Source organism: Sarcophilus harrisii, chromosome 5 (assembly GCF_902635505.1).
Source record: "Sarcophilus harrisii chromosome 5, mSarHar1.11, whole genome shotgun sequence".
NCBI classification, from domain to species: domain Eukaryota; kingdom Metazoa; phylum Chordata; class Mammalia; order Dasyuromorphia; family Dasyuridae; genus Sarcophilus; species Sarcophilus harrisii.
In genome coordinates this window covers 149258134-149280980 of record NC_045430.1, presented here as the reverse complement: position 1 = coordinate 149280980, position 22847 = coordinate 149258134, and the positions used below count along the sequence as shown (strand labels likewise).

General features: G+C 32.1%; 1 protein-coding gene across 8 annotated transcripts in view; it reads left to right on the top strand.

Annotated features, from left to right (window-relative positions):
- The window catches only part of SRPK2 (SRSF protein kinase 2), a 253606-nt gene that overhangs the window by 21741 nt on the left and 209018 nt on the right, over window positions 1-22847 (top strand). For 2 of the 8 annotated variants that reach the window (XR_004229621.1, XM_031938721.1), the window contains exon 1: window positions 9602-9882. The exons of 4 other annotated variants lie outside the window; for them this stretch is intronic. Coding sequence is in view for 3 of the 4 variants with exons in the window: in XM_031938721.1 (XP_031794581.1) it covers window positions 9621-9882 (262 nt within the window). In the remaining variant the exon portion in view is untranslated. Of the gene's footprint in view, window positions 1-9599; window positions 9883-22847 lie in introns of those variants that run through there. 2 more of the 8 variants (XM_031938723.1, XM_031938722.1) reach the window with 2 other exon arrangements.

The following is a 22847-nucleotide window of genomic DNA, read 5'->3' as shown; positions in this document are numbered from 1 at the left end:
GATTTAAGTTTTAGGAAGAGCAATTTGGTAGCTGAGTGGAGGGAGAATGAATTGGAATAAGAATAGATTCAAGACAGGGAAACCAATTAGAAGACTGTGCTGCAGTAGTACAAAGGTGAAATTGGGAAGTTTTAATGCTAGATTATAGAAGGATATATAGGAAGAGTAGAAATGCCTGGGTTTGGTAACTGATAGGATATGAGAGAGAATGGAAATTGAGGATGCCTCTAGGTTGCAAACCCAGTGACTGAGAGGGTGTAGTAGTTTTGATAATGAAAGAGAAATTAGGAAGAGGAGGAATTTTAGAAGGAAAGAGAATTTTGCTTTGAACATATTGAATTTGAGATATCTTTGAAATGTCTGAAAGGTAGCTGGCAATGTAAGATCAGAGAGCTGGATAATTGGTCAAGAAACACTTAAGTGCCATATATATATATATATATATATATATATATATATATATATATATATATATATAACAGGTGCTGTGGTAATTGCTAAGGCCACAAAGACAAGCAAAAGATGGTCCTTTCTCTCAGATGTTAGAGTGAAGAAGACTGTAAAGTATAAGAAGACTGGAAAGGTAGAGAGAAGCAGGTTATGAAGGGCTTTGAATGCTATAGGATTTTATATATGATCCTGGAGGTGATGTTGTGCCACAGTTCCCTTTTATTGTCCTGCCTCAGTTTCCCTAAATTGTCCTGCCTCAGTTTCTCTGAATTGTTCTGCCTCAGTTCCTTAAATTGTTATGCTTCAATTTCCCTGGTTGCAACCCCTCCCCGACCATTAGAACTGAGATAATTGGGACTGTAGAGATCTGGCATTCCAAAAGATAAGATACCAGATGTCCTATCTCAGATACCTAATTAGCATCCTCTGCCTCTACCTCTCCAGACTTCCTGGCTTTAGTTTTACTATCTCCTTTACTTCCAATTTGTAAGAATTAATGGTCCTCACCCCCCACCCTGTCAGAACTGGATTGGTGGTCTCTTCTTGGAAATTCCTGTCATTGCTCAGATTTCACCTCCTTGCCTTTGTCCACCCTGATCGCTAAGAGCCATAAATATTTCATTGGAACCTCACATTTGATGCTGAATGCTTTAAGATATCAGCCCTGGAACCAAAATTGATTTTTTGGTTCCAGAAAATCTCTCCCTCTCAGAAATCCAAATAAAATATTAAAACTCTCTAATTTCTATCTTGCTTCAGTTTCTCCAGCATTACAGTGATAGCCACTGCAGTTTACTGAGCAGAGTAGTGGCATGTCCTGTCATTTAGGAAAATCACTTTATTGGTGAATAGAGAGTGGACTGGAGTAGAGAATTACTGTGATAAGGAAACTAGTCACAGTGCCAGGCCTGACTTGGATGAAGATTAGAAGGAGAATGAGGAGTAACTCTTAAGTGGGATGAGAACCAGAGGAGTAACTCTTAAGTGGGACGAGAACCAGAAGAGTAGAGTCACGAGAATTACAGAAAAGAGAGTATGAAGGAGAGGGTGATTGCTAGTGTCCAGGGCTTACAGAGGAGTCAAGAAAGATGAGGATTGACAAAAAGCCTTTAGATTTGGCATCTGACGATTATTAGTAACTTCTGAACAAATTAATTATGTTTCAATGTATTACATTTGGCCCAGCATTCTAGGTAATCATGATGGTTATAAATCAGGAGTGGGAGCTTTTTTCCTGCCAAGGGCCATTTTGATATTTATAACATCATTTGAGGGCCATACAAAATCATCAATTTATAGAACTCAAGCAGTGGGAGGTTGTTGTACCTAACTTTCAGCTCATGATGTCCTGTGGTTGCTTTAGCAAATGATTCTTGGGCTTTATATGTCCCATGGCCAGATGTTCTCCATCCCAGTTGCAGATCTGTATTCTGTTTTCTAAAACAGGGGTCATATATAGGGATGCAACATTTGGTAGGGGATAGCCACTGGAGTTTATTGAGTAGAGTAGTGGCATGATGGGTTCTGTCCTTTAGGAAAATCATAAAGTATAGTAGAATACAGCTTATGTTAACATAGTGATTTTTCCAAGTCAATTTGTGGCCTGAGAGATCCTTATGTAAGTTTTAGTGACCTGTTTCTGTTTGAATTTGACATCACTGATCTAAAATATCAATAATCCTTCTCAAGTATGGATTATCTGAAAATTTGATAAGCATTGGTTCATTGAAGTTACTGATAAAAATTTCAAGTAACTTGGGAAGGACAGATCTCTGGTAAAACGAACTAGAAACTTCATGTCCTCCAAGATAATACTAATTAGATTAGATTAATGACTGCTTTTAGGGTCTAGTCTTTGGAAACAATATTCTGAAACATATTTCTTTCATGAAGAATTTTGGCAGCATCATTTTATCAGTCTTATATTCAGATACATTCAACACTTATTAGTAAAGATTTACCTTGGTTGAAAAATTAAACTTTAGTTATTACCTAAAAGCTAATGAAGGGGCACATGGTAGGTGAACATTGGCAGCAACATGTTATGACTAAGGAATTATAAAGGAGTGGCAGTATAATACTTGTTATCAGAGAAATAGATGACTAAGAAAAAAAGGGGGTGGGTGGGAGGCAGTACATGCTTAACAGCTCAAATGCTCCCTGGTTATCCATGCTGCCTGAAGAACTTACAGAGGCTTTATTTAGCATGTTGAATAGAACCTCTGTGGCAAATTTCCAGGCGTGGACAAAAATGGCTTAAGTTAGGCATGTACAGGTGGGGAAGAGATCATCACTAGAATATTGAAATATTAAAAAAAGAGAGAGTCAGTTGAAAATTACATCACAGGGAGTTGTGAGAATAGAAAATTTCATATACCTATTAATAGACAGTACTTGTTACCTGATTGAGTATATTTTGGAACAATTAATCCAGAGAGCAAGGAAAGTTTAAATCATATTAAAACCTTACCTTTCTCTATTGTATTTGAGCAAGAATTTTACCCTCAAAGGTCCTGATGTTTGAAGATGTTAAAGAAAAGATTAAGATGAAAATTTTTATTATTGTAGAACTTGTGTTCTTCCTCCCCCCTTTTTTGCCTTGATTGCTTAGAATTTTGGTGGTTTATTTAGATTAGGGTTCATGAGAATTTGGTCAATCTTGTTTTGGCTGCTTGAGGAATTCCAGGTAATGGGGAAATTGAGCTGCAACCTAGGAAACTAGGCGGAGTAAAGAACTTGGTGGTAGTGGTCTTTCTATTAGAATCAGGAAATGAAATCTTTTTCCTTTTGTGCCATCTTTGTGGCCACTTAGAATTTCCTAGGCACCTCCAGTAAAATTCTTTTCTTTAAATTTTGTTTACTACTTCACCTTGATTTAGGTCGAATTAATTTATTCTTGCTTAAAAATCTAAATAGACTTAGCATTTTTAGTAGATCATTGTGGCAAAATAGCTATTTAAAATGTTTAGGCTTATGTTTATTAAGAATGTGTAATATGTATTGAACTACATTAATCTGAAGATATGTGGGTGTGTGTACGTAGTATAAATTAACTTTTATTGTTAAGTAACTAATATTAACTAATATTATTTGTATGTACTCAAAACCTATCATAGTTTTTGAAGGTAACATGATTTGTTAATTAAAAATTAAATTTGCGTTTGTACCATAACTTTTTCTACTAATATTTAAATGTTCTATGGAATTATTTCCATAGAAATTAATGCGGATCAGAATTTTTTCTTCTGGGGAAAGGGGAAAAAGGTTGGAGTAAGAACAGAGGACATAGTATGCTTTGTTTGAAATTCATTATCTGTTGCAATTATTTTAAATAAAGTTACTGTGCTTTGATTAAAATATTAGTAAAACATCATTTATGTGTACATTACTGAGTGGCAAGTAGATTGAAAACACAATGACTTAAAAAGAAAGAAAAAATAGTCTCTAAGAAATCAAATATATGTTTGAAAAATTCATGTTATAAAAGCTCATGTACTTGTACGAGACCTCTCAGTCTTTGTTTTGCCTCTTATTTTGGCCAGAATTCTAATAAACCAAGTTGCCGCAGTTCATTGGCATAATAACATTGGACTGGAAAACACATTAATCAACAAGTGATTTTTGAAGGAGGATATAGAAAAAGGGAATTTAAAAACTGTAGCAATCTGAGATCATGTAGTATGTATTGTTTACTTTCATCTGATGCCATTATGGACTATTTTATAGTACAATAAACTGATGTTCATATGGTGACCTTGAGTTACTAAGAAAAGGTTAGATTATATTCAATTGTTTAAGAATATAGGGAAATTGAATCATCCATTTTCCATATAATTTTGTAAAAATAGTTAAAATTGTTTTGATAACTAAAGGGCAAATCTGTCACCTAGAAAAGTCTCTTGGGGGAATACCTCATCTTATAAATAATGTATTTATAATTTTTTAAGTTATCCAGACTCTTCTTGTTTCTGCAAGAAGATTTCTTAATGATTTCAGGTAGCTTTAGTATTAAAGAAAGAGAAGGACTTTTAAAAGGGAAAGAGAATCCAGGTCTTCTTAAATTTTCTTTCAGTAATTTCAAAATATCTTCTAAAATTCTTGCATTAATTCCTGAATAATCTGATCATTTCTTTGGTCAACTTAAGATAGTAAAAACGTGTTTTCATACCTGATATTTTTGATCTTGACTTTAGATCATTCAGTTTTTGAGTTTATTGAGCCAAGAAAAGTAATGACTTGGTTTTCATTTGTAAAATGGGGAGAATGTTAACTTTTGATCCATCTTCTGTAGAAGGTAGTGTGGTGCCAGAATAACTTGGATACTTTAATAATCAACCAGTCTCAAGCATTTATTAAGTGCATCCTATTCCAGGAATAGTGCTAGGTAGTGGTGATAAAAATATAAAGAATTAAACAATCTCTATTTGGAAGGAGCTTACATTCAAGTCATCAATCATTTATTTATTTATTTTAACGATAACTTTATTTTCAAAAAATTTTTTTTCAAAAAAATTTGTTCAACATTTACTCTTACAAAAATCTTTGTTTCAACATTTTCTCTTTCCCTTCTTCCACCCCTTCCTGTGGACAGTAAGCAATCCAATATATGTTAAAACATGTGCAATTCTTCTGTATATATTTCCACATTTGTCATGCTGCACAAGAAAAATCAGATCAAAAAGAAAAAAAAAAACAAGAAAAAAAAACAAGCAAGAAAACAACAGAAAACTATGTTGTGAGCCAAATCCAGTCCCCACAGTCCTATGTATATATATGGATTATTTGGAGGTGATCCACAGAATTGAGAAGAAAGAAAATTCCCGATATGGCAAGGAGAACAACCTGTGAAAAGATATGGATGACAGTGAGAAGTGGCACTGCATCACTTGAGTACTTTGGAAGTGGGGAGGTTATAAGGAATAAGAATCCTGGAAAGGTGGGAAAGGGCCAGTTTAAGAGAGCTTTTAAAAGCCAAAACAGAGGATTTTGCATTTAACCCTGGGGGCAGTAGGGAACCATTGCAGTTCCTTGAATGGGGAGATGATGTGGTTAGACCTGTGCTTTGGGAAGATCAGTTTGACAACTGAAAGGAAGATGGATTGAGTGGGGATAGATTTGAGACAGGAAGACCGCTAATGGAGACTGAAAGAATTCATCAATCACCTCCTGAAAGAGATCTCTGGATAAAGACTCCGATGAATATCATAGCCAAATTCTAGAACTCCCTGATCAAGGAGAAAATATTTCAAGCAACCACTACCACGTCTATATCCCAAAGAAATCAAAAAAGGAAAGGACTCTTATGTGAAACATATTTTGAAAATCAAGTAAGAGGTAGCAAATTGTATGGTAGCAAGGAATTGGAAATTGATGAGTTTTACATCAATTGGAAGTTGTAGTACAATAGTATTGTATTATAAGAAATGATGAAGGGGAAGACCTAGAAAAACCTAGAAAGATTTATATGAACTAATACAAAGTGAAGTAAGAAATACACTCTGCAGAGTAACAGTATCAACTGTAAAAAGACTTGGCTATTTTGATCCCTACAATAATCCAAGACAATTCCAATTCCAATTTTCATGATGAAAAATGTTCTCCAACTCTAGTTGGTTCTCTAACTCACAGTCAAACCACCTTCTACTATCATAGGTTCTTAAATTTTCACATTTTCTTTTGTTTTTTGAGTCTTTTAACTATGTTTCATTGGTTTTTTGATGTTTTGTGTACTCATTAGTTTCCATTTGACCAGATCTAAATTTTAGGGAATTATTTTCTTCATTAATTTTTGTGCTTCTTTTAACAAGCTATTAATTATCTTTTCACAGTTTTCTTGCATTATTTATTTCTTTTCCACATTTTCCCTTTACTAACTCTTATTTGATTTTTAGAATCTTGTTTTTGCTCTTTTTTTGAAAATCTCTTTAGGGCTTTTTGAAATTCTTGTTAGGCTTATGTCCAGTCTGCAGTTTTCTTTTGAGGCCTTGCTTATAGATGCTTTTCAAATCATCATATTCTGAGTTTTTGTCTTAAGTTTTTCTGAAACCTTAGAAACCCATTGTATTCATATACTTTTTTATTGATGTTTGCTAATTTTTTTGAGCCCATTTCTTGAATTTAGATTTTATGTTATAATTTTTCTCTGCTCAACTCCAGGAGTTACAGTTCATTTCTGTAACATGATCTTGTGGCATATAAGTTTTTGGTGTTTCCAGGGTAGTATGACCTCTTTTTCTGTGCTCTGGGCTCAAACTAGTTAGGGTCCTGCTCCCTTATGAGTGTGACTGTCCCTGTCTGCCTTGGACTTGTGACCCATAACTGGCGAAAAGACTACGGAGCTGCCAAATTGTACCTGCCAGATCCTGTGCCTAACACCAGCATAGTCTTCCCCTGTAATCTCTTTCTATCCAGATATTCATGCACTTTGATGTTTCTTTATGTTGGGCATGCCTGAGTCTTCTGCTGTGCTGTAGTTTTTTGTCTCTTTAGACAGTCACAGCTTTTGCTGCCATTCTTGAGTTGTCTCCTAGCCAGTCCTCATTTGCTGTTCTTAAACTTCTCTAAGAATTTTTGGGTTAGAATAATGACTACTGACTTTTTGTTGACTTTTCTACTCCAAATTCTTCTTTTTCTGTCGCTATTTTGTAGGGGCAATTTTGGGGGAAGTTTGGCAGTTGTAACCCTTTTCTCTGCTGCCTTGACCTAACATTCTGTTACTTTCACTTACCATGATTTATTTGTTCATTCCCTAATTGAGAGGCAATGTCTTTTTTTTTTTTTTTTTTTTTTGCTACCACACAGTGTACTAATATAAATATTTTGGCCTATATGAGGATTTTCTTCTTATCAGTATCTTCCTTGAGCTATGAGCCCCATAATGGAGTTTTAACTTTAAAAGATACGGACATTTTAGTCACTTCATTTGTGTAATTCAAAATTGTTTTCCAAAATGGTTGTTCCATTTTCACAGTTCCATTATTAGTGTTTTAGTGGACATGTTTTTCTACAATCCCTCCAACATTGTTGCCATTTTTTGTGTTTTTTTTTCTTTTCAATTTGCAGGGAAATACTTCAGATTTGTTTTGATTTGCATTTTTCTTATTAATAATTTGGAGAATTTTTTCTTAAGGTTTTGAAAACTGCAGTACTTCTTTTGATAACTTTTTATCTTTTGTCAGTTTATCTGCTGGGGAATGGCTCTTAGCCTTAGAACTTATTTAGAATACATTTTTCTAAATCTAATTTCTTTCAGAGTACTTTCCAATTTTTACCAGCAGTTTTTATCACATAAGGAGTTTTTTCCCTAGGTAATTTATGTTTTCTATTTTATCAAATACAATTATTGAGTTTTCTTGTTTCTGAATTTCCCATGTCTAGTATCTTATATTTGTTTGTTTTTTTAATCAATACCAGATGGTTTTGAGGACTATTGCATTATAATACAGTTTGACATCTGAAAGTACTGTAGCAGTTCTTTCATTTTTTCTTTTTTTTTTTTTTAATCATTTCTTTAGACATTCTAGATCTTTTGTTTTGCCAGATGGATTTTGTTCTTATTTTATATAAAATTCTATTAAGTACCCCTTTAATAATTTGTTTAACACAGAATTAGTAATGTAAATTATTATTGATAGTAGTGTCACTTTATTGTATTGGCATGATCTATATTTTATTGCTATATGGTCTTTTATAGCTATATTAACAGTTTCTGCTTACATTTTTAGAACATCTCTGCATGCTAGTACAGGGTAAATTTTTGTGAAAGTTTCACATGATGTAGAGAAATATATATATTCTTTTGTTGTCCCATTTACAAGATGCCATATTTTAAAATTTTAGTTTCTCCAGTAATTTGTAAAGTTCACATTTTCCCTTTTGTTTGTTAAAACTTATCTAAAACTGAGAGGGATTTTAAAGTTTCTTGTCATTATTGTGTTACTGTTTATGTTTTGTTGAAGTTCAGCTATCATTTCCTTATAACTTACATGCTAAGACATTTGGGATATTTAAATTTATTATTGATATTGGTTTATTTTCTTTTAGTATAATAGTTTCCTTGTTTATCTCATTTTATATTTGGAATGTTTGTTACTGCTTTGAGAGAAAACCTAGTTGCAGCTACTCCTTTTTTGGATTTACTTGATGCATTGTAAATTTTTTCCATACTGTTTTATTTTGTGTATGTCTTTGCTTTTTAAATGTATTTCTTGTAAGTAACATTGTAGAATTTTCTTTCCTTTTTTATAATAGCTTTTTATTTTTCAAAATACATGCAAAGAAAGTTTTCAACATTCACCATAGCAACACCTTGTGTTCCAAATTTTTTTCCCTCCCCTCTTTCCTTAGATAGCAAGTAATCCAATATAGGGTAAACATGTGCAAGAATTTTATTTTCTTATACAGTCTATCATTCTTTTTCATTTTATTGAACTGTCTAATCTATTCACATTTAAATTTTTGAGTTAGGCTTGTATTTTAAACATCTATCTCTACTATTGATTTTTTCCAAGTTATGATCCTCCTTCCTTTTCTGTTGTAAGCACATTGCTATGTTCCTTTGGTTATTTTACCTTCATCTTTTTTTTTTTTTTTTTTTTTAAGGTGGCCTTGTTCCTAAAACTAGCTATCTTTCCCTTTACACTTAATCCCTTCCTATTTATTATCCCGTTTCCTTTAGAGTTTTGCTTATTTTTTTCCCCTGCTTTTACCTTATTATATAATTCTTTCCCCTCTTTGTCTCTTCAGTCAAATAGATTCTTCCTTTCCTTCATTCCAACTAGTCATGTTCATTAGTTTTTTATTTTTTTTTTAATTTTCAAGTTTTATGCCCCTTTCCTAAAAGGATTTCTCTTGTTTCTTCATTATCTGTCCTCTCTTTTCTACTCTAAACATTCATTCTTTGATTTGTCACTCTATAATTGTCTAATCTCTCTTTTTTCTATGCCTTCTGCAATCAAAATTTTAAGGCTATCTCCTTTCAGGGTGGTTTTTATCCCCACTGCTTTATAGAGCTTGCCCCGTGGATCCCTCTTTTCTGTTGTACCTCACAACAATGCCAATTATTGCAAAGACACTGCCCTATGGTAGGCCCCTCCCCCCTTCACGGTCCTGATTATGCAGTCCACCACTGAGACACACACACATGTATATGTATATATGTGTATATATATATGTATGTACACCCTTTCCTGATAACCTTTCCCCATTTACCTCAAAATCTGTCTTCCCTGCTCCATGCTCTCCTATTCCTTCAGGTGCCAGTTTGCCCTCAGTGGTTCCATTTCCCTTCCTCTGGATGTAGAATGAGTAGACTTTTTAAACACCAAATGCTCAGGGCCACACCCAGTGCAAGGTCCCCGTATTGCTTCACAGATCATCTCTCTTCACCTATAGAAGTGGAATTCATCAGTGGAATCCCTTTTCACAACCAAAGTAAGGCCTCCTTCCTTTCCCTCTCCTTTCAATCCTTCCCCCTTCCTCCTCATGTACTTCCTCTATGCTTTTCTCTTTGTGGGACCACAGAGGTTACCTTCACCTCATTGCTAGATCTTGATTTTATCCTGCAACATTTTATATTACTGTCTCCCTACTCCTCTCCCTCCCATTCATATACCCTGAATTTCATGTTGTAATATAGTCCCACAAACAAAACAAGACAACCTCTTCTTCCCCCATCAATTCAATATCAGAAGGATGGGCCAAATTCTGTCCATAATACCCTCTATCTCCTGTTTACTGTTCTCTTCACCAGATTTCTGCCTTCACCTTTGACTCCTCTTGTACATTTAAAAAGAATTATCTTATTGGTTTCTCTACTATTGCTTTGTTACTTTCCTTGGCAACTTTTTATTTACTCCTTTATTTCTCCCATTTGGTGTATTAGAGAATCAAATAATCTCTTCAGTTCTGATTTTCTTTCTAAAAATATTTCATATTTGTATTTTTTTATTGTTAAACAAATGTCTTTTTTCATGTATGATTAAGTTTAAATTTTCACTGGGTGAAAATTTTAGGTCACTGGGCTACATTCTACTCTGTTGAGCTTCAAAACACTTCCCATTCCCTCTTGTATTTTCCAGTGGGTGCAAAATAGTCTTGCATTATTCAAATTTCTTTTTCTTTATATTTTTTTTTTTTTGCTTGCAGAACTTTTTTTTTTTTTCTGAATTGAATTATTAAATTTAACTACGATGTAACTTAACATTTGCACCCTGGTGGTTTTTTCCTGAATTCAATCAGTGAATTCTTCCATTCATCATTTTATTTTCTACATTCAGAAGTTTTGGGTAGTTCTCTTCTACTATTTCCTTCATTATGGTGTTGAGATTTTTTTGTCCTGTTATGTTCTTTTGGAATACCTAGGATCCTTTGGTTGTTTCATTTTTCCTTCTTTTAATACTTTTCCTGTTGTTTTATCTGCTTATGTTTTAAAGCTTTGAGATTTTTTCTAAAATCTTTGTGATTTCAGTCTTTTTTTTTTTTTTTTCCTTTTTCCTTATTTTCATTTATTACTTACCTCTTGATTCCTTCTGATGGTAGTTTCTTGGAGGCTGCATCTTAGAATGTCTCAACTTCCTTCCACTATGGTTAACTTACCATTCACTAGCCTAGATCTCTGCCCCAAGTAATTTTTGGGTAGTTAGAACTGGTTTGAGCTAGTTTTCATGTCCCTGGATCTGCTAGTACTTCTTTGATGCAGGTAGCAGATGAGGTGAGAGAGGAGTATTGAGTGATTTTTACCTTCTTTTACATTTTAGGTATCCTAGACCATGGAGATAGGTGAAATTGCTTTATCTTTGCTGCATAATTTCTGTTTTGTAGAAATTTGAGAGGTCAATGGGAATCAGCAAAAATGTCTAGTCTTTCTTCTTATTGCTCACTATAATTTAAATTTATTAATTAAATTTTCATTTAGCTAACAAATATTTATTGCATGTATGCTATGAATAATATTATACAGATTTAAGACAGTATTATAATATCTGAGTAAAGTTTACAATTCAGTTAGTGTAGAAAAGTGAAGAGCACAAGAAAAAGTGGAGCAGTTTATGCAAGGGAGTTAGATTGCTAGAAGTTTCCTAAAGTATTTTGTGGATTCTTAACGCTTTGTAGACAGAAGAAAATGATTTAAAAGGTGTTCTAGTGTTGAAAATATTTCTGTTAATAAAACGTTTTAAGATTTTAACAAACATAAGTATAAATATTCAACCTAAAAGTCTAATAAAGTATGATGTCCTAAAGATAATTCTGACATATTGACATAGCTAGTTTTTTCCAGTCCTAAACTTGTCACTGTTGGTTAGAGAAATTTGAAACAGAAAAGATTAATATACAGAAATGTAATGTTTAGAATTTTTTTTCATTGAAAAAAAAGTTGAACTTTAGAGACAATTTTTTTTTGTTAAATGTGAACTTAACCACTAGGTGGCAATATGTTAATAGTAAAACCTAAAATTAAAAGAAAATGGTTTTTAAAATATTATAAATCAATATTCAGATATGGAAATGCAAAGTTAGAGAAATGCTTCAAGTTGTTAGACAATGTTTAAAGACTTAGTTGATAGTTTACTCACTGTCTGCTAAGGCATTCAATCCTTTATAATTTTGGGGCAGTTTGAACTGCTATAAAGTTTTCCTGACAATAGAAAAATCTGTATAGCAACCTTTTTTTTTTTTTTTTTAAATAGATGTGAAGAGGTACAGAAATATTAGTCTTATTTACTATACCCTCGATGTATAATTATTCACAACATGTTCATGTGGATTTCACTTTTAGGGGATTCATAAAATACATTTAAGAACTGATTTTGATTTTTAGATCAGTTTTGTAACTATAGAAGAAAATTTAACAGTCATTTAATTGTCTATTAACCAGTTATTTATTTGATGGAGGGGAGGATAGAAGACATTTTTTTCACTGATTAAAAAAAATTATCAATAATAAAAGAGAAACTAATTTTACTAGCAAAGATGAGTTTTTCCCCAAAGTAAATTATACACTTTAAAGAAGTATATGCATTTTAGAATTTTATTTTTTTTATTATAGCTTTTTATTTACAAAATATATGCACGTGTAATTTTTCAGCACTGACAATTGCAAAACCTTTTGTTCCAATTTTTCCCCTCCTCCCCACTTCCTCCCCCAGATGGCAGGTTGACCAATACATGTTAAATATGTTAAAAGTATTGCATTTTAAAATTTTAAACTATTTTAGTTAAATGTTATTTTTCTAGACGCTTCCCATTAGTCCCCTTTAATCCTTCCAAAGGAACACCTCTTTAATGTATTTTTGGTCAGGCATGATTTTCCGATTTCTTCAAGAATAGGCTTTTAGTCTTATTCAACTGAAACTTTTTTTTTTAAATTACCAAATCTAATGTCCTTTTCTTAGTATGAGTCCTTAACCTTTCTCCAGTTTTTTCTGAACCTTATCAATCACACTCTTCTGTATAATCTCTGATATTTTATTTCCTACCTGTCTCAGCATTCTTTCTCAGTATCCTTTGCTGGATCTTCATTAGGTTGTCCAGAACCCTGAGGCTCTGTTTCTGGATCTATTTTCTTCTCTCTCTCTATTGCTGTAGTCATTTAACCTCATCATATTCCATGGTTTTAATTATCATCTTCACTTTATTCATGGAGGACTTTTCCATTTTTTTTTTTCCCCTGAGAACATTCTGCTCATCACTTCCCAGAGAATAATACTATATTCCACCAGAGGAATTTGATTCAATTTTTTTTTTTTTTTTTTTACAGTTGCTATTGTTCATTGTATTTCCTCCCCATTTATTCTCTCTCTCCCCTTTCATCCTGTCACTTCTCAAAAGTGTTTTGCTACCAACTACTCCCTCCCCTAATATGCCCTTTCTTTTTTCACTCTCTCCCTTCCTATCATATCCCATTTCTCTCCTATTTTCCTACAGGGTAAGATAGGTTTCTATACCCCTATTGGATGCTACTTATTTTAAGAAACATTTCTTTTATTACTGCGCTTTCTAATGTTTTTTAATAGGAGTGGATATTGTATTTTTTCATTCCTGATATAAATCCTACCTGATCATAATGTATGATCTTTGTAATATATAGCTTTAATGTTCTTATATTTTATTTAAATTTTTGTATCAATTTTTTTTAGAGAAAAGTGGTCTATAATTTTCTTTCCATGTTTCCTAATTTACTTATTAAAACCATATTTATGTCATAGGACTCCTTTTTCTATTTTTCAGATAGTTTTTATAGTATTGGAATTAATTGTTCTTTAAATATTTTTTAGAGACTAGTAATTTGGTTTTCTTTTCAAAAATACATTTATCTATTTTTGTGGTTTTTCCATAAAACCAGCATATATTTTATTCTTTCTCTTTCCCTCTCCCTCTCCCCTTTCACTTTATTGATCTCTTTTTTCATTTTTAGGATTTTTATTTTGGTGTTTAATTGGGGATTTTAAATATGTTCTTTTCCTAAATTTTTTTTAGTTGCATGCCCAATTCATTATCATGTATTCTTTCTCTTTTTCATTGATAAAAGTATTTAGAAATAAAATTTTCTTCTAAATACTTCTTTGACTTTATCCCAAAATTTTTGCTATGTTGTCTCATTGTTACCAGTTTCTTAAATGAAATTATGGTTTCCATGATTTTTTCATTGGCCCACTCATTCTACAAGATTAGATTATTTTATTTTTAGTAGCGCTTAATCTATGCTTCCAGGGCTTTATGGATTATAATTTTTGTTGTATTATGATTTTAAAAAGACATTTGATATTTCTACTATTCTGCATTTATATGAGAGGTTTTTATGCCCTAATAAGTGGTCAGTTTTTGTAAAAGTGTTAAAAAAAAAGCATTTCCTTTCTATTCTATTCTGTTTTCTCTAAAGATTTATTATATCTAACTTGCCTCAAATTCTGTTCATTTTCTTAACTTATTTATTTTGTGATTAGATTTATCTAGTTCTCATAGGGGAAAGTTGAAGTTCCTCACTAGTAAAAAGTTTGTTGTCTTTTTCTGTAAACTCATTTAATTTTTCCTTTTAAGGAATTTGGTGCATATAGGTTTAGTGCTAAAATTGGTTCATTGTCTGTGCTTTCTTTTTAAAAAGATGTAATTTCTTTGATTAGCTTTATTTTGTCTGAAATTATGATTTTAGCTCCTCGTTTTTACTTTATCTGATGAATACTAGATTCTGTTTCAGTCCCTCATTTTAATTCTGTATACATTTCTGTTTCAATTGTGTTTCTTGTAAATAATATATTGTTAGATTCTGGTTTCTAATCTATTCTGCTATTCTCTGTTTTATGGGTGAGTCCAATAAACATCCAATTCACATACATACTTATGATAACCAACTGTATATTTCCCTTCATCCTCTTATCTTCTACTTATTCTCGCTCTTTTTCTTAATACCATCTGTTCTCAAAAGTATGTTTGCTTTTGACCACTGCTTCCTTTAATTTGCTCTCCTTTTAATCAGCTCCCGCCTTTTTTTTTTTTTTTTTTTTTTTCCTCCTCTTACCCTTTACTCTCCTACTTCCCTGTTGGGTAAAATAGATCTCTGTCCCCAACTGTGTGTGTGTGTGTGTGTGTGTGTGTGTGTGTGTGTGTGTGTGTGTGTGTATTTATATTTCTCTCTTTTAACTGATTCAGATTTGAATGAGATTCAAACATTATCACTATTGCCTTCATTTTCTTCTCCATTATAAAAGTTCTTTCTTGAGAGTCTCTTTTATGTCAAATAAATTTCCCCCATTCTCTTTCCCTTCTCCCTTTGCCCTGTGCATCATTCTTTTGTTTTACCCTTTTATTTAAAAAATTTTTTTATAGCATTCCGACCTAGTTAATCATGCTCTCTGTCTATGCTGATTCCTTCTAAATGTCTTAATAATGATAAAGTCCTTAAAAGTTATATGTATCATTTTCCTTTAGGGGAATGTAAACTGTTGAACCTTATTTAGTTCCTTATGATTTCTCTTTCATGTTTACCTTTTCATATTTCTCAAATTTTGTGATCAAATGTCAAATTTTCTATTCACTTTTCTTCTTTTCATCAGGAAAGCTTTTTCCCCAGTATTTTTGTGTGTGTGTGTGTATCTCTTTTACTAATTTGTTAATTCTCCCAATTTTCCCTCTACCATTCTTATTTGATTTTCTTTTAAAAATTTGCTATTTATTTTTTATCATTCTTTTCTTAAAATTTTAGTTCCAGATTTCTCTAGCCACTTCCCTACCCACTGAGAAGAGAAGCAAAATAATATGAATTATACATATGAAATCATGCAAAACATATTTTTATTACCAAAAAAGCAAAAAAAAAGTGAAAAAATTTTTCTTCAGTTTGAACTCGAGTTCATCATTTTTCAGTAGTGTCCTTTAAACATGATATAGATAGTATTCTTTGAACATGAGTTCTTTGGAATTGTCTTGGATCATTGTATTAATCAGAGTAGTCAAATCTTTCACAATTTTCAAATGCCAGACTTTTTAGTACTATTGTTATTAGAGCTAGTTTTGTGAATTTTAACTTTTTTGATGCTTTTAAGATGGTGTGATCCCTTGTGTGTTTTCTAATCTTTACACAAAAAAGGACTTCTGCTCCCTTATCATGACTAGTTCTGTTCCTTGGGGTCCCAGCTTTGTGATTGCAAGCAATAGCACATTTCTTAGCCCTGGAACTGTGATATGGGTGTGGGTATGGACAGTGAAGTTGCCAAATATTGCACTGTACTTTCCCCAATGTTGGATAGGGACCTTTGTAATCTTTTTCTGATTAGTTGTCCAATACTCTTATCTCCTCTGGGCTGAGAGCTCCAGAAGCTGTTATTAATACTGTCACCACTACCTTCAAGATCCATAGCCTATATTGTTGCCACTTGCACTATAGACAATCCCCAACTCTGAGCAGTTTTCCACACCAGTATTACAGAACTCTTCTTTTAATTTTCTAAGTTGTCTTGGACTGGAAAAATGTCTCACTTTGACCTTTTGTTGGCTGTGCTGCTCTAGAATTCAATTTGAGGCATTTTTTTGGGGGGAGGGGACAATCCTAAATATTATTTTATTTTTCTGAATATATGTAAAGATAGTTTTCAACATTCATTTTTGTAAAACTTTGTCTACTAAATTTTTCTCTTTGCCTTCTTCACCTTTCCCTTTTCCAAGATAGCAGTTTATATCAAACTATATCAGTTGAATATGTGCTATCCTTTAAAACATATTTCCATATTTGTCATATTGTGCAAGAAAAATCCGACCAAAAGAAAAAAAAACACACAAGAAAGAAAAAAAAAAAAAGGTGAAAATATTACTCTGTTATCCAAATTCATTCTCCATAATTCTCTTTCTGGGTGTGATTGGCACTTCCGAAGCCTATTGAAATTTACTTGAGTTATCATGTTGCTGAGAAAGGACCAAATCTATCATAGTTCATCATCACATAATTTTGTTGTTTCTGTGTACAAGGTTCTGGTTCTGCTCACTGCATCAGTTCATGTAGATTTTTCTAGGTTTTTCTGAAATCAGCCTGCTAATATCTTTTTAAAAAAAATTATTTTATTAAAAATAATTAGAAAAAAGAAAAACAAAACAGAACATTGTCAAGTACCCAGCAGAACATCAGGGAGAATTCAAAATATATAACAATGAATGATTAGTTCAAGAAAGGATATATAATAGTAGAAGAAATTATATTTATGAATGTCCATTTTTTCTTTGCTTCCTTGTAGGCTATTTTTTTTGTTCTCTGCTGCATACTTTTTAAATTTTTATTTTTTCCCCCTTTCATTCCTCCCACCTCTCCCAAGAAGGCTATAGTTAAGCACAGATATAGGTTATATACATGGGGGTGTATACATGCATCTATGTATGTGTGTGTGTGTGTGTATATATATATATATATATATTTATATTTATATTTATATGTATATTTATTTATATATTTATACACACATACATTGATGCATGTATACACCCCCATACTCCTATACCCTTCACCCATATACACACAAACATTTACATATATACTCTCCCACAAACCTCCTCATACAAACACACATCTGTATACACATATACATAGAGCAGCATGCATACATATCTATATCTTCTCAGACACACACACATATACACATACATCCACCCACATGCAAACATGCATCCAAACCAACATTAGTATGGCTGATGTATAATGTTGATTTCTCTCTTAATTGAATCTTTGTTTGATTTCTCTTTTTTTCCTATCCTTGTTAACTCTTCTGCCTTAATTCTGCTCCTTAACATGCCTTGCTATTATTTAATTCCTCCCCCCCCCCTCAGCCAATGAATCCCTCCCTTTTCTTCTTCCCTCACCCTTTGCTTCCCCTTTCACCCATCCCTCCCAGCTTATTTCTTTATAGATTTTGGAGGATGCTATATATACCAATGTTATATATGTTGTGTTGCCTAGTTAACTCATTCCCAACATGAGTTGGTTTTGAGAACTATGAGCTCTCCTCCCCTTTCTGATGCCTCTATGTTTGTTCTTCCTGTGCACCTCATTTTTATAAAATAATTAATATTTTTATCTTTTTGTAGGTGATTTTGCTTTTTGTAGAGTCTATTCAATTCTGTCCCAATCTTATCTTTTAAGTCACTGAATTGCTGATGTCAATCTTAAACATATAGTATATGTTTCCATGTTAAAAAAAAAAAAAAAAGATAAACAATTTGTCCATGTTAAATTTCTTGAAATTGATCTTTGATATACTGGCTCTTATATACTAAATTTTCTATTGAGTTCAGGTTTGGTTGAAAGAAAGTCCTGAAAATCTGCAAGTTCATTGAATGTCCTTTTTTCCATTCAATATTTTGGATAGATTTTGGATAGTTATTTGTTGGATATGATTATTTTTGGCCATAGTTCCATTATCTTTACATACAATAGCTTAATCAATCATTTCCCAACTGATGGACATCTACTCAATTTCCAGTTCTAGCCACTGCAAAAAGAGCTGCTACAAACATTTTTCCACATATGAGTTCTTTCCTTTTTTTTTTTTTTTATTATCTCTTTGGGATACAGACTTCAGTAGTGAGACTGCTGAATCAAAAGATATGCACAGTTTTATTCCTTTCAGCATAGTACCAAATTGTTGAGACATTATTTTAAAGTTCTTTGAGTGGATGTTGGGAAAGCTTAGCTGTAGTGCTTCCTCTGCTGTACTAAATAGAATCTTAGCAAGGGTTATAATGAACTTAAAAAGACCTAATATATATATATATATATATATGTATGTATATATGTTTATATATACATACATATATATATATATATATTATCTTGCAATTATAACTGAAACTAAAAGAAGCAATAAACTGCCTATCCTATATCCTATAATCTATCTGCTAGACTAGATATTACTATAGATTAGCTACAGTGTCAATGAACACCAGCAGTGTAGACAGGCTTAAATGAATATGACAAAACCCAGGCATCGAATTGACAATAAAATCCATGATTTTTGGTGCACAAAGTATAGCAAGTAAAAAAAGTAACAGCAATTTTGATACAGGGATGAGAATTTGATCTTACAAGCAACCACTGAGCTGTACATGTGTTATGAATCTATGACTAGATTCTTATTTCAGAAGGAAAAGAGATAATAGATGGAACTGAATAGCATTTTAGAATCATAGAAGAGGATATTTAGTGGAAGAACAAAAAAGAAGAAAAAGAAATAATGGTGTTATTGGTAAATTATATTGATCACCCAGAGCAAGGAAAACTGACACAGTGGTATGATATAGTAGTAAGGTAATATATAATAGTATTTAGACATCTGATGGATTTCTTTCCCTGCCAAAAGCAGAGTAAATAATTTAAAAAAAATTTCATTAAATTGTTTTTCTTTTTCTTCTTTTAATAGTATTTTATTTTTCTTCATCATGGATTTCTATAAGATTTTGAGTTTCAGTATTGACAAATGGCGCTTAAGGGAAAGATGGTCCTAGAATGTAGGAAGAGTATTATCTAAATCCTCTGAAACTTGTTTGAAGAAACTGTCAGTACTTAGTTTGGGTAGAAAACAAGAGGGGACTTGCTACTTGTCAAGTGTATGAACTGTTTAAAAAAAACATATTAGGTACAATTTCTTCATTATTTTACTCTCAAATGTTGAGCACAATACCTTGTATCTGATAGGTGCTTAATAAGTACTTGATGAATAAATTAAAAGAAAAAGATTTTGAATTTCAAATTTCCTTTTCTCCTTCCCTTCCTAATCTCCTCTCACTCCCCCTTAAGACATCAAGCAATCTGATATAGGTTATATATGTATAGTCATTAACATTTACATCTTAGTCATATTGGGAAAGAAAAGTCAAAACAAAAGAGAATAATCACAAAGAAAAAAGCAAAACAAAACAAAAGATGAAAATAGTATGCTTTGATCCACATTCAGTCTCCATAGTTCCTTCTCTGGATCTGGATAACATTTTCCATTCCAAGTCTTTTGGAATTATCTTGAATCACTATATTGCTGAGAAGAGCTAATAAGTTTATTATAGTTGATTATTCCACAACTTTGCTGTAACTGTGGAGTAGTTAATTTCTTGACTCAGTAATTCTCAGTAATAATTCAGTAATCATTTCATCCTTTTAAAAGATGAGGAACCAAGTACTGGCAAGTTTGAAAAGTCATACTGATTCTACCGTTCAACCTCTCATATAGATCCCCTTTTCTTCTTTGATATTACTATCACACTATTGCAGGTCTTTGTCACCTTATCTCTAGACTAAATAATCTTCTGGTTGGTCACCCTACCTTGAGTCTCTTCCCATGTCAGTCTTTTCTTCTTCTCATCTGTCAAATTGATCTTCCTACACAGTTCTGATCATGTCACAATACCAGTCTGATCAGGAGTAAGCAGGTAGTTAATTGAAGGAATTGTGTCTTTTAGCTTGGGAATAGTAACTTGAGATTGGGGGGGGGGGGGAAGCACTATCTGCTTTAATATATTTGAAAGCATTGCAGTCATTGCAGGAGAAATTTAACTTACTCTGCTTTACTCTGAAGCACCTAATTAGGACCAAAGGATGGAATTGTAAGATAAAATTTTCTAGTAAGGAAATTTCCTAACAATTAGAGCTATCCAAAAAATTGAATCATCTGCCTCGAAGATTTAAAGACTCATAGGTTAGTGACTTATACTTTCTTGTAAATCTTGAGACAGAAACTGAATAACCATACTGATCAGCTTGTTTGAGTAGTATTCATTCCTTAGATGAGGATTATACTAGTTGGTTTCTGAAACTCCTTCCAATTCTGTAGTAATACTTTCCAAGTTAAAAAAAAAAAAATCCAGCTATTAACAGGTGACCAATTTGGTATAGATATTTGATTTCATTCATTTAGGTTTGAGGGCTGTTTTTCTCCCCCCAGGACTCTACCTACTTACTTTGATCATTCTTGGGTAGGCGATGACTAAGCAAGGTTTAGACATTTTTCAAATACTTTTCACTGCTTTATTATATAACTGACAGATAAAGATTTCCTGGATGCTTTTTTACTTTGGCATAGAATTATATTCTTTATATTGAAATTCATCTATGTATACATTCTGGGCTTTTTTATATTCAATACATATTGTTTTGGTATATTTAATTTAGTCCAAATGTTTTTTAAAAATAAGGAATTAATAGGATTTTAAAATAAAATTTTTGTTATATGGACTTCAAATTCTATTTAAATTATTTTTATAAAATAAATTGAGTGGGTAAATAATTAAACACACATTGTAGATCCTTAAAAATGATATTGCCTCAGGCAAATGTACTATATAGGAATTCTACTATTTTCTTAATGTCCAGAATATGACTGATGTTTTTATATGGGAAAAAAAACCCCCAATCCAAACATTTCTGTCATAGACTTGTATTTGTGTTTGTTATACTTTACTGGGTCTACATTTATTAAGCTTCCAAGTTTTGAGAAACAATTTTTAGATGTATCTTTCAAAAGATTTAGTTAATTTAGCTCTTTTTGTGTGAGAGAAGAGAAAGTGAGAAGTGTTGAGTAGTGTCTGGAAAACTATTTCAAAACTTAAGCTTGGACCTTTTTGAAAGTCTGGGTGTTAAATTTAGAGCTTTAAAAGTTAACCTGTCTTAAATTTCTCATGCAAAACGTTTATAAAAATTTAAACTTTAATAAATTATCACTAGAATTATTCCTTGTTAATTATTTGCAAAAGTAAAAGAAAGGAGGAAAGAGGGAGAAGATAAAGAAGGATGAGGATATATCATTATCTATTTATCTATATAAAATTATCTGGGTCAGATTTTAGGGTAGGTGTTGAAAATAAAAAGTTTTTAAGGAGAATAGTCATTAACACTTCTATTGTAAGAATTCACAAAGACTATCTACAGTGAATGAACTGCAATACTATTTTTATCCTCTGCTTTTGGTGGCAATAAATAAGGTATTAATGTCTTTAATTCTTTGAATACCTATAGAGAGAAGGGAATAAGGATTTATAATGGAATATGTTTTATTTCTATTTACACATATTGAATTTGATCCTCATTTGATCTCATTTTGACCTGTGAAGTAGGTGCAATTATTATCTCCATTTTACAGTTAAGATTACGGCATAACCAATGAGGGGAGGGAACAGTTGGTTATGATTTAATCTTAACTATATCTGTCTCTCCTTTACAGAGGGATTAATGTCAGATCCATTAAATATACCTGTGGTTCATCCAGAACAAAAAGGAGCAGAATCGAATACAAGCAAATTCTCTTGCTACCAAAGATGTGTGGTACAAAACACAAGTTACTTTTAAAAATGTTAATTTCTCATCCAATAACTTTAGTATCTGGGATAAAAACTCACTCTTTGACAAAAATTTCTGGGAAAACTAGAAAATAGTATGACAGAAACTAGGCGTTGACCAACATCTAACATTCTATATACCCTATAAGGTCAAAATGAGTTTGTGATTTAGACATAAAGGACGATACCATAAGCAACTTAGGAGAATCAGGGATAGTCTACCTCTCAAATCTGTGGAGAAGGGAGGAATTTATAGACAAAGAAGAACTAAAGAACATTTTGAAATGCAAAATGGATAATTTTGATTACACTAAATTAAAAAGTTTTTGTACAAAACCTGTTCAGCCAAGATTAGAAGAGAAGCAGAAACCTGGGAAAATATTTTCACAGCAAGTATTTCTGATAAAATCCTCATTTCTAAAATATATAGAGAATTGACTTAAATTTTTAAGAATACAAGCCATTTCCCAACTAATAAATGATCAAAGGAAATGAACAATTTTCAGATGAAGAAATTTAAAGCCATTTCTACTCATAAGAAAAAAATGCTCTACATCACTATTGATTAGAGAAATGCAAATTAAAACAATTTTGAG